At 50.3% G+C, this 14,937-nt stretch overlaps 2 protein-coding genes across 2 annotated transcripts in view; one reads left to right on the top strand and one right to left on the bottom strand.

The window, feature by feature from the left end:
- The window catches only part of LOC311140563 (tyrosine-protein phosphatase non-receptor type 23-like), a 33,023-nt gene extending 26,868 nt beyond the window's left edge, over window positions 1–6,155 (top strand). The window contains exons 18-23 of the mRNA XM_084175679.1: window positions 22–2,548; window positions 2,852–3,036; window positions 3,180–3,284; window positions 3,433–3,571; window positions 3,765–3,881; window positions 4,840–6,155. Coding sequence (XP_084031805.1) covers window positions 22–2,548; window positions 2,852–3,036; window positions 3,180–3,284; window positions 3,433–3,571; window positions 3,765–3,881; window positions 4,840–5,439 — 3,673 coding nt within the window. The 3' untranslated portion in view covers window positions 5,440–6,155. The remainder of the gene's footprint in view (window positions 1–21; window positions 2,549–2,851; window positions 3,037–3,179; window positions 3,285–3,432; window positions 3,572–3,764; window positions 3,882–4,839) is intronic.
- A 172-nt stretch (window positions 6,156–6,327) lies between these two features.
- The window catches only part of LOC311140507 (sterol regulatory element-binding protein cleavage-activating protein-like), a 30,922-nt gene continuing 22,312 nt past the window's right edge, over window positions 6,328–14,937 (bottom strand). The window contains exons 14-21 of the mRNA XM_084175595.1: window positions 13,623–13,824; window positions 13,401–13,516; window positions 12,539–13,046; window positions 11,886–12,054; window positions 10,734–10,900; window positions 10,380–10,460; window positions 9,571–9,777; window positions 6,328–9,406 (exon numbers count right to left, since the gene is read on the bottom strand). Coding sequence (XP_084031721.1) covers window positions 9,161–9,406; window positions 9,571–9,777; window positions 10,380–10,460; window positions 10,734–10,900; window positions 11,886–12,054; window positions 12,539–13,046; window positions 13,401–13,516; window positions 13,623–13,824 — 1,696 coding nt within the window. The 3' untranslated portion in view covers window positions 6,328–9,160. The remainder of the gene's footprint in view (window positions 9,407–9,570; window positions 9,778–10,379; window positions 10,461–10,733; window positions 10,901–11,885; window positions 12,055–12,538; window positions 13,047–13,400; window positions 13,517–13,622; window positions 13,825–14,937) is intronic.

Here is a 14,937-nt window from a genome sequence, read left to right as displayed (position 1 = left end):
TTCTCTCGCTCCAACTCTCAGGTGGAACGGCACGGTGCAGACCCTGGTGGCGTCCTACGAGGCTTACGAGGACCTGATGAAGAAGTCCCAGGAGGGGAAGGAGTTCTACGAGGACCTGGAGACCAAGTCCTCCCACCTGCTGGAGAGAGCTAAGAACCTGTGTCAGGGCAGGGAGGAGGAGAGGAAGGCCGTGCTGGACAGGGAGACCCAGAAGAAACCCCCTTCTCGGCCCACGGCAGCCAAACCGTCCCTGGGGTCCAAGGGGGGCTCAGACGTGGACTCTGCCTGTTCTAGTCTGGAGGATGCCGAGCTGGCCCAGATCAACGCTGCTATACTGAGCCTGGGAGGAGACCTGCCTGACGAGCTTCGTAGTCTACCCCCCGATCACCCCTCTCTGCCCTCTGCCCTTCGCCCCGGACCTGAGGCTTTCCTCCCTGGTGCCAACCTGGGTGGCAATGCTTCGTTACCTTGGCCAGGGGCACCTGGGGCACCGTTCTATGCCCCTCGGTTCCCCCCAAACCTTCGACCACCCCAGTTCCCCGGCCCGCTCGCCGCCCAGGGTTTCCCTCGCGGACCCCTCACTCAGCTACCCCCCCAGCAGCCCCCTGTTTCTGGCTATGGCCCTCCCCAGCCACAAGCCCCCCAACCTGGGGGAGTCGGGCCTGCCCGTGCCTCTGTCCGTCCCTCCACTACAACGGTAGATAGTATCCAGACCCCCATCCCCAGTTATAACTCAGCCCCACGCCATCCTGTACCACCTACTGTCTCTGCAGGCTACGCTGTTCCCCCACAGATGGGTGTGTACCCACAGTACATGCCCCAGCCTGGGGTGCCCATGCAAGCGCCCGGCCAGGTGCCACACCAACATCCACAGCAGCAGTACCAACACCCTCCTGGGCAGCTGCCCCCTGTCTACCAGTCTGCCCCCAGGGCTATGCCTGTGCCCCGACCCCCTCCCCAGGCCCAGCAGGGTTACCCACAGTACATGCCCCCCCAGCACCAGCACCAGCCCCGGCCGCCCATGCCCCCCCAGTATCAGCAGCCATATCCTGGTCAGCCCCAGCCACAACACCAGCATGGCTACCAGCCCCAGTTACCACAGGGCTATCAGCCTCAACACCCTCAGCAGGGCTACTTGCCCCAACAGCCCCCACACATGATCCCAAGGGGCCCTCACCCACAGATGCCCCCCACCTCCCAGCCCCCTGTCTCCCAACCATACATGCACCCTGCCAACCAACAGATGCCCCCGCACCCTCATCAGCAGATGCTACCTCCCCAACAACAACAAATGCATCCCAACGCACAGCAAATGCACCCTCATCCACAAATACACCCTGGCCCTCATCATCAAATGCCCCCTAACAGCCAGCCGATGCCCCCAGTTTCCCAGGCTTACCTGCCTCCCACCAACCAGCCCATGCCTCCTGGCCTGCACCAGCAGATGCCCCTTGCTTCCCAGCCCCATCATGTCCAGCTCCCTCAGGCTTACCTGCCCAGTGGCCCCCTCCCACCTCAGGGGCCCCAGATGCCCCACCCTGGTCAGCCCCCCCAACATGGCTACCAGCCCCAGTTACCACAGGGCTACCAGCCTCCTATGATGCCTCATTCAGCCCCCCAACAGTCCCAGGCTCCCCAGCCTGTAGCCCCCATGACCCCCACCATGTACCCTACTCCTCCAGGTGTGAACGGCTCTCCCGGAGCCCCACCACAGCCCACCTCTATGGGTCAACCTCGGCCCCCTCCCCAGCACATGATTCCACCAACTGCTGGAGCTCCTCCAGTGGCCCCCCCACCTAACGTCATCCCTCCCTCGCCCTCGCCCTCACCTTCCCCTTCTCCCTCCCCAGGCCCCTCTTCCCTAGGCCTGGCCCCCCAGAGGCCCTCCCCGGCCCCCACCCCCGGCGGTCCACCCTCTCTCCCTTCCTCTTCATCCCCCTCCACCTCCCTCTTCCCGCACCAGAACTCCATCACAGACGACCTGCTCTCCTCCAGCCCAGAGAGCCAGCCCGGCGGCCCCAAGGCCCCCGCCAACGTCCTCCAACCCACCAAGGCTGACCCTCAGGACGGGGAGCGGCGTAAGAAGAGCTCCCAGGGCGTCCGGCTGATCCAGGGCGACCCGTACCAAGCCCCCGAACGCGTAGCACGCCTCTGCGGTGAACTCGAACGCTTCCGGTTGGCCGTGGAGTCTCTGGAGCGCCCGTCGGTGGACGAAGGTGGTCTGTCGCCGCTGGATGCCCGCTGGAAGGAGCTCCAGGAGGGGCAGGAGAGGGACGCCAGGCAGCTGTCCATTGCCATCGCCCGCTGCTACACCATGAAGAACCGCCACCAGGACGTGATGCCCTACGACTGTAACCGCGTGCTGCTGCGCTCGGGCAAGGACGACTACATCAACGGTAGCTTTGTGGAGGAGCTGTCGCCCTACTGCCCGCGCCTCATCGCCACGCAGGCTCCGCTGTCGGGTACGGCCGCAGACTTCTGGCTCATGGTGTGGGAGCAGAAGGTTTCGCTGGTGGTCATGCTGGTGTCAGAGCAGGAGCTAGATAAGGTATGAGCACACACTCAGGGGAGAAGGAATGGGCCATTCTAGGGGTCGCTCATAAAGGCTTACCACCATGGTAGATGTACCACCTGTTGTTTTTTTACCCAAGGAGGAATAAGAAGTAGGTAAGGAATTGGATAAGGCAAAACTTTGAGTAGATGGTTTATTTACTTCCAGACTATTGACAGAAACGTCTGTGAAAACACAAATGAATTATTCCATTTGATGTTATCAGTCCATATTTTGATTGACACTTTATAATTTATTGGAAGAACCCCAACTCTTTGTCTCTTGATTGTGTTTCCGTAGGGAAAGGTTTTGCGCTACTTCCCGACAGAACGCGGCCAGCAGCTTGCTCAGGGACCAATCACAGTCACACTGACTACGCAGAAGACCACGCCCACCCACGTGGAGCGAATGATTGGCCTGCAGTACCGTGACCAGAGCCTCAAACGCACCGTCATACACCTACAGTTCACCTCCTGGCCTGAGCTGTGAGTCCACACAGTCACAGGACACACACACACAGGAACAACTGAGTAACCACTGTATGCATGGAAATGAACATCTGGCTAACGAATACCATTTCTCTTCTTCTTCCTCTCTCTTTCTCTCTCTCTTTCCCCCTCCCTCCCAGGGGTCTTCCTGAGAGCAAGAGCAATCTAATCTGCTTCATCCAGGAGGTTCATGGATACTACCTGCACCAGAGGCCCTTACACACACCCATTGTTGTGCACTGCAGGTAACACACACATGCTATTTTATTACTATCACTAAACATGATGATTAATCAAAACCAAGTGTGTGTGTGGATGTGTGTGTGTACTTACAACACACACACACATGTATGTGAATATTGCCACTAACCCTGTCTTTCTCCATGACCTCAGCTCTGGCGTGGGGCGTACCGGTGCCCTCTGTCTGCTGTATGCAGCGGTACAAGAGCTGGAGGCAGGGAACAGCATCCCTGACCTACCTCTACTGGTCAAGAAGATGAGGCAGCAGAGGAAGAACATGCTGCAGGAGAAGGTGAGAAAAACACACGCCTAACAAGCTCATGCTTTACAAGGGGTTAAATGTGCAGTCTCGTAAGCGTGACGTCACATAAGGCAAGTTCTCTAGTAAAAGCACATCTTGTCACTTTCCCAGTGCATTGAATCAGTGTTGTTTGTTGATGTGATGGCTCTTCAAGGTGTCTCCTCTGTCTGGTGTCTGTCCACAGCTGCACCTGAAGTTCTGTTACGAGGCGGTGCTGAAACACGCTGAGCATGTCCTCCAGAGACATGGCTACCTCCCTACCGCCCCCTGCAGCAAGACACCCAGCACTGCTGTCACCAAGGTGAGCCCAGTCTCTCACTGAGCCAGTTTTGGATCCTTTTGGCATTCAGGCTTTATGGTCTCACATCACGAAAACGATGCGCACGCTTCAATGGGACAGAAGTCTGTGAGTTGTTGTGATTCTGGATGGCCAGATAGCTAGCAACAATGATAAGAAGCTGCAATGTGGGGAATCGTAAGTGACTCGTGTCAGCTAGTTTTATCTTGTTTTTGAGGTGTTTTGACTGATTTCATGTCAATGCTAATATGGCAAAAATTAGCTAGCTAGCTAACCAATATCTGTAATGATGTTGTCGTGGAAATTCAACACCAGGGACACCTAAAGTAAATATTAAATAAATAATTATTTATCAGCAGCAAGCTGGAGAGGTTCCAACAAACTTAATGCACCAAGGAGTACACGTCTGTCAGGAGCTCTACCGGGGCAGTCCCGTTAGTTCCCTTATATACTGTTTACACAGACAAGTTATATTTGCATGATTTACATTATTCATTATTCTTCATTAATGTTAGTTCCTGCATGTGACTGACTGACACCTCACAAGGCTTCTTCTCCCAAATCTGGGACCTTGAAACTGAGAGACCCCCTTTAGTTCTCAAAACAATGTTCTGGGCGTACTGCCAAATTGCTTATACTGAGTGAGGATTCCTCCCAGGCACGATCAATCAGTCACTTGCATGATCCCAGTCGAATTGGTTATTAGAAAAGTACAAACATAACATTTTCCATCACAATGTATTTGAGAGACAACAAGTGCTTATTGTGCACATTTATTTATGTTTTCAATAAACATTGGAGACTAAATATAGTTTACATGTTGTCAACAATCTAAGCCAACCCTGTCTGTTTTGCCCCATAGTTGCGCACGTGTCGGTTTTGTTGCTTAACAACCAACCCATCTATACTACAGTACTGCTCACTCTTGGCTAAATATTGTCTGGTTGTCTTCTCCCTATAGCCTTACTCTCGGCAAGAGTCCCAACAGGACATAGTTCTGGGAGGTGACATGACCATCAGCTCCATTCAGGCCACCATCGCCAAACTCAGCATCCGGCCCCCCAGTGCCACTGACCCAGCCATGGACCCTGGCCTCAACATTGGCGCCCCCTCTGGTCTGGAGGACCAACCCTTCATCCCCCCCACCGACCTGCCCTTGGATGGAGAGCTAGAGCCAGCCGCCGCCCCCACCCAGGACCCCTCTCCCAGCGAGCCCCAACCCTCCTCCCTCAGTCCCCCACTCTCCTTCCCAGAGAAGGTTCAGTCCCCACCACCCAATGGTGTGGATGCCACCGCCCCTTCCTCTGCCCCCACAGCCAATAATCATGTGGTCCCAGAGGTGACCCCTGGCCCGGCCCCGAACTCCCTGGAGCTGCTGGCCTCTCTGACTCCCGAGGCCTTCTCCATGGAGGGTGGTGGGGGCAAGGGGAAGCACCGTGTCACCAAGCAGAGCTTCCTGCAGCCGGCCGAGGGCCAGGGCCTCCACCAGGGGCCCTGCGAGGAGGGGGGAGAAGACCCCCTGAGCAGCCTAGACCCCCTCTGGACCCTCAACAAGAGCTGAGACGCAGGAGCCAATAAGGCCCTCTTTCTCTTTCTCACTTCATAGCCTAGTGTCAAACAGACCTGTAGCCTTTAGTACTAGCTCTTCTTGATTCTCTGATTCTTAGTTAATGAACCAAAATGACTAGTATGGTGGAAACTCCAAGAATCACAACTAGAAGTGCCTAGTGGTAGGGGCTAGGGGTTGGTTTGGACCTTGACCTTTCTGCCGCTTTAGGGACACTTCAGGGGTCCTACATTCCCCCTCCCCTCACTGGTGGACTGGCTGTGCTTCTGGGACCAAATCACTGTGCACTCGTCTGTCTTTTCTTTCCTTCTCTTTCTGTCTTTCTACCTGTGCCAGATGGGTCTGATCTTCACTCCCTGCTTCAGAGCTGGCCACTCAGCACCACTACAATCCCAGCATGCACTCCTAGCAGCACAGTGTCTATGGTCCCCTCTTACAGCTGGTCGCTCTGGGCACGGGCTCTTCATGTGGACTAAGGTGATGATGGTAGTGACTGTGATATGATTGCACTAAGGTGATGCAGACAGAGGCCAAAGGGTGGGGGAGGAGCTTGCAGACGAAGGCGTTGTTATCAGAGGACCTGAATCTGCAGTGCGGCGCTCTCGTTATGGTAACCGCATACATAGAGCAGAATCAGCACGTCTTAACAATATTTTTTTTCTTGAGTTTCATTAACACTAAATATATCTTGAATAAAATTAGACTACCATAATGTTATGTTGTCATGGTTTTGACTACTGTATTTAAAATACACACCCACAGCTTATGGAATGTTTGAATTGATGTATGGTTTATTTCTCAAGTGAGTATCATAGTAACTGACTTATTTTTTTACTTAACTTTTTTTTTTAAATCACACACACACACACACTACAGACATGACAAGGTATCAAATCCTCTTTATTTGGAAATTAGTACAAAGTTTTGCTCCTGTGTTAAAAATAGTAAAATAGTACAGAACATTTGCTACCTCCACTACAGTCTGCGTACCATAACCAACCGACGAGAGGAGGTGGTTCGGGAGGAGGCGGGCAGAGCAGGTCCATGATTCCACAAAAACAATATTTACACCTCCTTCCCCCTGTCAACTTTTGTAGGACCAAAGGGAACAGATCAAGGGGACATGCGCTGTGTTCCAATTATCTTAAATGCTTCCCTTCTCCTTTCATCCCTACTGATAGTGGCAGATCGCTGTAAAACAAATATGTTAGAAAACACCTGTTCAAGACATGTTGTTCCATCCTGGAGCATAGTGCTCGCAACACCAGAGTTGTGCAGTTAAAATCCTGCATAGGCCACATATTCAAATCAAATCTGTGACTGAATGTGTGTGAACTGTCACATTGGATAGATGTCTGTTATAACTATGGTATCATTATTTGCAAGCAAGGAGATAAGGAAAGGCAGCTTAAGGACTTGGATCACAACCATATTTTACTGCCCAACTCAGGCAGCCGTTTATATCCTTCAACAAACATTCCCCCCACATTGCCCAGAAAGAAAAAAATATAATTATAAGTGAATCTACACATCCTCTAAAGCTTTTTCACCTATTATTTACATTTAAAAAAAACGAAATAAATTAGAACCGTTACAATAGAACACGGGTTCACAACTTGAGTCCTTGAGCGATGGCGTGCCTGTCTGGGTTTGTATTTTTCTTCAATTCATGTTATTGATAAGCCAGCAGACACTGCAACACTTGGACTAAAGCTGTCCACCCCTGCATTCACAAGTCTGATGTGTGCGTTTCTACGTTTTCATGGTGTTTTCAGTATGTGTGTATACATTATGTTTCAAAGTGCCTAGTGTGTGTGTGTGTGTGTGTGTGTGTGTGTGTGAGCACGTGCATTTGAGAGGGTTAAGAGTTAGTGCACAAATTAGTGTTACATTTCTGTATGATATCTGTAGGTTGAAGTTGAGTGGATTTGCTTTTCAATATCAAGCATCACGGATCTACATTCAGCTAGTGCACCTGGTGAGGGTGTAAGTAACCAAGTAGGCTAACGTCTAAGGTCAAGCCCACTACATTCTCTCTGCATTGTGTGTCTGCAAGCTAGCGCTACATTCACTCAGAGCTTTCGGGCTGGAAGAAAGGTCGAGTTAGTAGAGGGTCCAACCTAGAGGGTACCATCTGAAATTCCTCCTCATTCCTAGTCTGACGCCCGACTGACTCCTTTGCTCACATGAAAAGACTGGATGGGCTAAGGTGGACTTATCACCATATTACTGGTGCCCTACCCATCCTCCTTTTATGCCTGATAGGGTTCTCAAACTCACAAGCAGAGAATTACAGAGATAAGACCGAAAAAATAAGATACCTTTTCATTGTATTGGAAAAACAGGGACAGAGAATGTTTATCAATAGGAAGCCTTTTTTAGGTATTTAAAAAGTAACGTGATTTCCTCAATGGAACGTTTTGTCAGAGAACAAGATGTACAAGAGTAGCATGACATAATGTTACTAATGTAAAACAGTACAATTGAATATATTCACAATCTCAAATGATCTCACATTTCTCCTGGGCACAGTTAACACGGGAAGAGGGCAGCCAATGTAAACTCTAACAATGTGTGCCAATGTATAGCTAGCACAACTTCAGATGCAAATCCAAAATTCAAGCAGAAAGTATACAGGTATAGAGCCTCTTACAGCTAAAGGGGCTCTTATGGACCAGATGGGTCCTCTTGCAGCAACAGTAGCCCTAAAATCAGAGCCTGAGGCGGGGGTAAGGGAAGGAACCTCTCCCCCTCAATCCCCAACTCCAAGAAAACCCTTCACCTTTTTCAGTTCCAAAATATTCATATTACAAATATTAATCTCATCATAACCAATGTTTAAAAAAATATCAAACCTTACATTTATGACATCTCCACATTATATTATTATGCAATTCTCAAACAAATTGTTACTTAAAACTAATAAATAGATTTAAACATAAAAACAAACCCCTCTCAAGGTGCATTTCATTACAGTAATCGTATCCAATTATCTCACACACACACAATAATGAAGGATTTTTGTCAGCAGTATTTCACCATAAAAAGGGACTTTGTTTCTTTCCCAGGACACAAAATACACACATACACATGCTAGTAACTGCTTAGCTTAGCCCAATGGTCCTCAGACCTCATGACATGAGCCTGCCAGAGCTGCGCTACACTGATTGGCTGGCGTGGTGGGATGGGCGGGGTATCAAACAGCTCCGCCAATGACAGCAGCATAGAGTGCAGAGACTGATCGTTGGATGGGAACGCCTTGGGGTGTGTGTACCCCAAATCATCCAATGCTTGGCTACAAAGCATCAAATCATGACTAAGTCGCTTTGGATAAAAGCGTTTGCTAAATGGCATATTATTATATTATTACAAACCCCCTGAGCTACTAACAAGTTCAAGGGTCATCTTTCTGTTCAGACAGACCTCACCCTGTGGCAGGTTGACCATCTGTGCATGTCTCTCCAACCAGACATTAGCTTTATAAAAATTGTTATGTATTGCTATAAAAATGCCCTCCCACCTAATCGGGGAAAGTACTAGCGATCGAAATAAGCCAATCACGTCAACTCTTTCCAAGAAGATTGTCCAACTGCAGTGTAGTGTAGCGAAAAGAGCCAAAAAGAGTTGAGTTTGCATGTATCCCCATTGTCAGTACTGATCATTTCATCTACTCCTCCAGGCCACTGTGTGGCGCCTGTCCTAGTTCTGCTCCTGCTCAGTCCAGCTTCTCCAGCACAGAGGGCACGTAGACCAGGCTGAGCTCGGAGCCAAAGTCGCAGACGATGGCGGCGTTGTTCAGCACCAAAAGCTGGCGGACCCCCTGGCCGTCGCTGCTCTGGCCCAGGTAGACCGTCTGGAGGAGGTCCCCGAAGTTCAGGTCCCAGAAGGAGACACAACCCTGGCCCCCTGTCACCAGGAGAGACTCAGAGATCACCCCCAGACTGGCCCCGCAGCCTACCTCCTGGGAGAGAGAGAGAGGGGGGAGACAAGTTAGGTTTAGAGAAAGAAGGGAACATTGGGATGGAGAGCAGGTGAAGAGGCATAAAAGCATAAACTATCATTGAATAACAGGAGAGAAGTTTACCAGATTTCTCCCAAATGATCCACACACACACAGAGACCCACCTGCTGTATGGAGTAGAGCTTGATGCCCGTGCTGCGGTCCCAGATGCAGATGAGGTCGTCGAGGCCGCTGCTGATCACGCACGATGTGGTGCACACCAGCGAGGTCACGTCGCCGCGGTGACCGTACACGTGGCTCACCCGGCTGCCCGTCAGCACATCCCACAGACAGATGGCTCCGTCCTGCCCCCCACTGGCCAGAACCATGGTCTGCAACACGACATAATGACTGATACTTCACATGGGTCATATTAAGTACAAACAGAAAAAAGTGGACTGCTATGGGGAGGTACTACCTGGAGTTGTTCATAAGAAATCCTAATTTTCCGTTGCAAAAAGTTTTGCTACGATGTGCCCTAGTAAGGGGGGCTTACAGTCGAATGGATTTTGATCGAAAGGAGCATCTTAGGCTGCGTTTACACAGGCAGCCCAATTCGGATTACTTTCCACTAATTGGTCTTTTAACCAATGAGACCAGCTCTGAAAAAGATCTGATGTGAAAAGATTGGATGTGATTGGTCAAAAGACCAATTTGTGGAAAAAATATCAGAATTGTGCTGCCTGTACTCTCCTGCACATCCACCAAGACTGGTATAGAAGGTTCGGAAAAGGTGGAATTTTAGGAGCATGGTGAGCCCATTGCTACGTTGCATAACTATCCTTCTGGGGGCAATTCATCAAGGGAGCAGGTTTTGGGTTGGAATGCAGCCAGACAAGAGTTTAGCCATTGGAACACAGCTTTGGGGGACAGGGCTGTACCATCGGACTGTCCCGATGGGGTGGGGGGGACACATACTGTACCATTGACTAACCTGGTCTATATAGATGGCAGTGATTCCCCCAGAGTGGCCCTGGAGGGTGAAGAGACAGCATGAGTCCTCCAGACGATACACCTGACACAGAAGGACAAACAGCAGGGTTTTAGTGTGTGTGAGTGAGTGTTGATTTTATTCTGTTTTATCATGCAAAAAGTTTATGAATTATATACACGAGCCGCCACAATCCTGTTGTTGAAGGCGGCCAGGGCCGTGATCCTTGAGACGCCATCTTCATTACTGCAGCATAACGAGCCCTCCACAGTGTCCCACAGCTAACCACGTGTGTGTGTGTGTGTGTCTCTGTACATCTGTGTGCGTGTTTCTGTGTGTGTTTGTGTTCTCACTCACCCTGACAGTGTGGTCCTGGCTGCCCGTGACCACTCTGCCGGCAGCGGCTCGAAGCACTGTGATGGGTTTCTGGTGGGCACACTGCACTGAGCGCGTCAGCTGGCATGAGATCACATCCTCACTGCTGTAGCAGGGCGAGGGTGGCATGTTACAACGCCCGGGGGGACCTGGCACCACACAGAACACAGTCAATATAGATAATAAACACACTCATTACAGATGTCTAGAGTTAATACGCGCTGAAAGTTAAGACGTCACAAACGTTGAGAAAGTAAACGTCTGGAGACACCTTACTTGACAATTAGTTAACTACACTATTGATAGCTACCGTAGTGCTGCCCTGTCAATAACATGTCTCCAGAAATGGCGAGGTGACTCCAGTTGTGTTGACATTTTACCGATTGTGACACGACACAAGCGTATTACAGACATACACTGAGTGTACAAAATATTATAGGAACACCTTCCTAATATTGAGTTGCACCCCCTGTTGCCCTCAGAACAGCCTCAACTCGTCTACATGGTGTCGAAAGCATTTCACACGGATGCTGGCCCATGTTGACTCTCTTGCTTCCCACAGTTTTGTCAAGTTGGCTGGATATCCTTTGGGTGGTGGACCATTCTTAATACACACAGGAAACTGTTGAGCGTGAAAAACCCAGCATTGTTGCAGTTCTTGACACAGTCAAACCGGTGCGCCTGGCACCTACTACCATACCCCGTTCACTACCATTTTGTCTTTCCCATTCACCCTCTGAATGGCACACAAACCCAATCCATGTCTCAAGGCTTAAAAATCATTATTGAACCCGTCTCCTCCCCTTCATCTACACTGAATGAAGTGGATTTAACAAGTGACATCAATAAGGGATCATAGCTTTCACCTGGATTCACCTGGTCAGTCTATGTCATGGAAAAAGCAGGTTCCTAATGTTTTGTACACTCAGTGTATATTACATTTGACATTTTAGTCATTTAGCAGACGCCCGTGGGAAATGAACCCACAACCCTGGCGTTGCAAGCACCATGCTCTACCAACTGAGCTACAGGGGACTGATATTGACATCATTGGGTCATTTGACAGTGTGTGTGCTCACCTCTGTACTGCAGTAAGCCCAGAGGCTTGTTGATGTCGACAGTGTGTGTGCTCACCTCTGTACTGCAGTAAGCCCAGAGGCTTGTTGATGTCGACAGTGAAGAAGTCTAGAGAGCCGTTGAGTCTGGCCGCCACGATCCTGTTGTTGAGGAAGGCCAGGGCCGTGATCCCTGAGACGCCATCTTCATTACTGCAGCGTAACGAGCCCTCCACAGCGTCCCACAGCTAACCACACATCACACATTAGTGCACTTGCCCTGTCTTTTTCTGGCTTTCTCTGTGCCAATTTCTCCGACTCAAATCAAATGTTATTTGTCACATGCGCCGAATACAACAGGTGTAGACCTTACCGTAAAATGCTTACTTACAAGCCCTTAACCAACAATGCAGTTCAAGAAATATTTACTAAATAAAATAAAGTACAAAATAAAAGTAACAATAAAATAACAATAGCAAGGCTATCTACAGGGGGTACCGGTACCGAGTCAATGTGCGGGGTACAGGTTAGTCCAGGTAATTTGTACTCTCTCCTCTTGCAAATATTGTTTCCTGCTTGACTACCCCCTCTCTTCCCACTTCCCCTGCGCCTTCCCATCTCATCCACTCCCTCTACACCCATTCAGTTATTTATTTGTGTTCTACAAGGGAGCATCATAAAGTGTCTAGTGACGGGGTAGGGGCTAGGGGTTGATTTGGGATTGGGTCTCACCTCCAGTTTGCCGCTGCTCCTCCCAGCAGCGATGAGGTTCCCCCGGAGCTCCATGGCCCACACAGCGCTTTCCCAGTCCGGGGTTCCCTGGCCCTGTGGAGCAGGGGGCTGGATGTACCCCAGGCTGCGTCTCCTCTGGGGAGCGGGTCCCGACGGGGGTGAGGGGGAGGGGTAGGAGGCAGCGAGGCCCGGCGAGGGAGGCTCGTGCTCCAGGTAGGCCCTCTCCACCAGCCCCCCGAAGTCAAAGCCATCCCTGGGCGGGGTGAGGAGAAGGTGGGAGGGGGGCTGGGAGTCAAAGTTGGTGTCGATGAGGGGGGTGAGGTCGGGTTGATCCTCAAAGAGGGCCGGGCGTGGGGTGCTCCGCCGCCTGAGGGGGTAGCCCTCGTCCTCGTCAAAAACCCCGCCCCCTGGTTCTGTCCCGCTCCCCAGGTTCTCAGGTTCGGCCACACCCACAGCGTCCCATCCATCCCGTTGCTGCCAGCAGCCACTGCTGCTACTCCGCCGCAGGCTGACAGAGAGAGACAGATTAGCGTTCAGGCTAGAAGGCTGGATATGCATATAGAACAGGAGGGAAGACTATGTAGGAAGAAATAAAGGACATGGGAATGGGAAGAAGGTTGAACACAGAGGAATACTATACTGAAAAAATAAATCTAATGACTTGTACTTACATATGTAAAGTTAATATTGTACATTTATTATTCAAATAATAAAAGTTGTACTCCAAAGAGGTGGGTGGTGGCAGGCCAAAAAAGAGAAAACTATGCATGAACACAAGCATGAACTGTCCATAGCTGTGTGTATGTAAGCCTGTATCGGCCAAGGTGAACTTCTGTATGTGGTATGTTTGCACCTGTCTTACCCATGTTTAGGAATGACGGTGAGGCAGTCTCCAGTCTGAGCGTCCCACACACGGATCTGTCCTGCCAGACAGCAACTGGCCAACAGCATGCCATCACTCGCCAGACACTCTATATCCTAGAGAGAGAGAGAGAGAGAGAGAATGCAGAGGAGAGATACTCGTAAATATTCACGCAAATAAACAATGGTATTTGTGTCCGATTGTGTGCGCCCAGTCTCTCACCATGCTGTGTCCACGCAGCAGCAGGGGGGAGATTTCGCTGATGGGTGGCGAGTAGCCGTAGTCGTCGCAGGGCAGGTCACCGCGGCGACGGCGTCCGTGGGCCACGCCGTTCTGGCCGTAGTTGCGGGGACAGAGGACCCGGTAGAGACAGAAGAGCAGCAGCACCAGCAGAACCCCTGCTGCCAGGCCCAGAGCTGCTACCCTAAAGAGAGAGACAGAGAGGGTAAATAACCTCTGTGATGCCTTCTCCATACGTGCCAATAACGCTGGTTTGGATTGCATTGAGATTGAGAGAGAGCAGGTTAAATATGTGAAGAGAGAGAAAGTTAGACAGAGAGTACTAATGACCGGGAGACCAAACCATCTTGTAGCCCGCACAGTGCATCTTACAATAGAAAGACTTGAACCTTGAGAAAGGTGTGAACTTGACGCAATTACGTACCAACATAAATCATAAGCTTGTCAGAATGACATAACATGACTGACTGTTCATTATCCCCCATGAGAAAAGTCTAGAATGCAGAGCCATTTTATTATTATTATTATTATTATGGGTCCAGTGAGTCCCTCTAGTAGAGACGGTTGTAAAGGCAGAAGCCTCAAAATCACCTGTAGTGTAGAATGCGTCACTGCCATGACAATAGGGCCTGACGCACTGGTGTGACCAGCTCGACATGCAATACCAGTCCTGAAACCACGGCAGAGTCTGACTGGTCCAGCACACACTCATGCATGGAGTCTGCCTGTACATACTGACTTTATTGTCCCCTTAGGGAAACGCACCCATGTAGTGTGCACAAACTGGCTGCAAATAGCACATGTTCATGACCTGATGAATATGATTCAGACCTTCCACTTACAATGAAAAACCTCCCTAGCGTTACAAATCACGGTGGACAAAGTTCAAAAGTTGGATCGATTTTAATATGCTATTGGTCAAGGATGTAGTACACAGCAGGAAAAACACTGGTGGTCTTTTAAAACAATATTTCCATCCTCACTTCTCAAGCAACACAGCACCCCCCGCTGCCTAATTCTGTTTGTTCTAATACAAACATTGATGTTGGCAGTACTGCCTGTTGTTTTGAGGAACCTTTGCCCCCTACTACTAACAAAATAGAACTAGGGAAAACACAGTTGAGATCCCGTTTCACACCATCCAAAAACCACACCAACCATCACCCACTCCACCATGACATCATCAACCCACGGACATCTTACGAGTAACCTGACAGCCAATCAGATGAGCTGGTAGATAGGACCAAAGTCTGCGAGTCAGTGAGGGAGTTTGTTTTGCATGGCCCTGTGCCCCGGG

Source organism: Coregonus lavaretus (assembly GCF_964263955.1).
Source record: "Coregonus lavaretus genome assembly, chromosome: 13".
Taxonomy (NCBI): domain Eukaryota; kingdom Metazoa; phylum Chordata; class Actinopteri; order Salmoniformes; family Salmonidae; genus Coregonus; species Coregonus lavaretus.
This window is presented reverse-complemented; position numbering and strand designations above follow the sequence as displayed.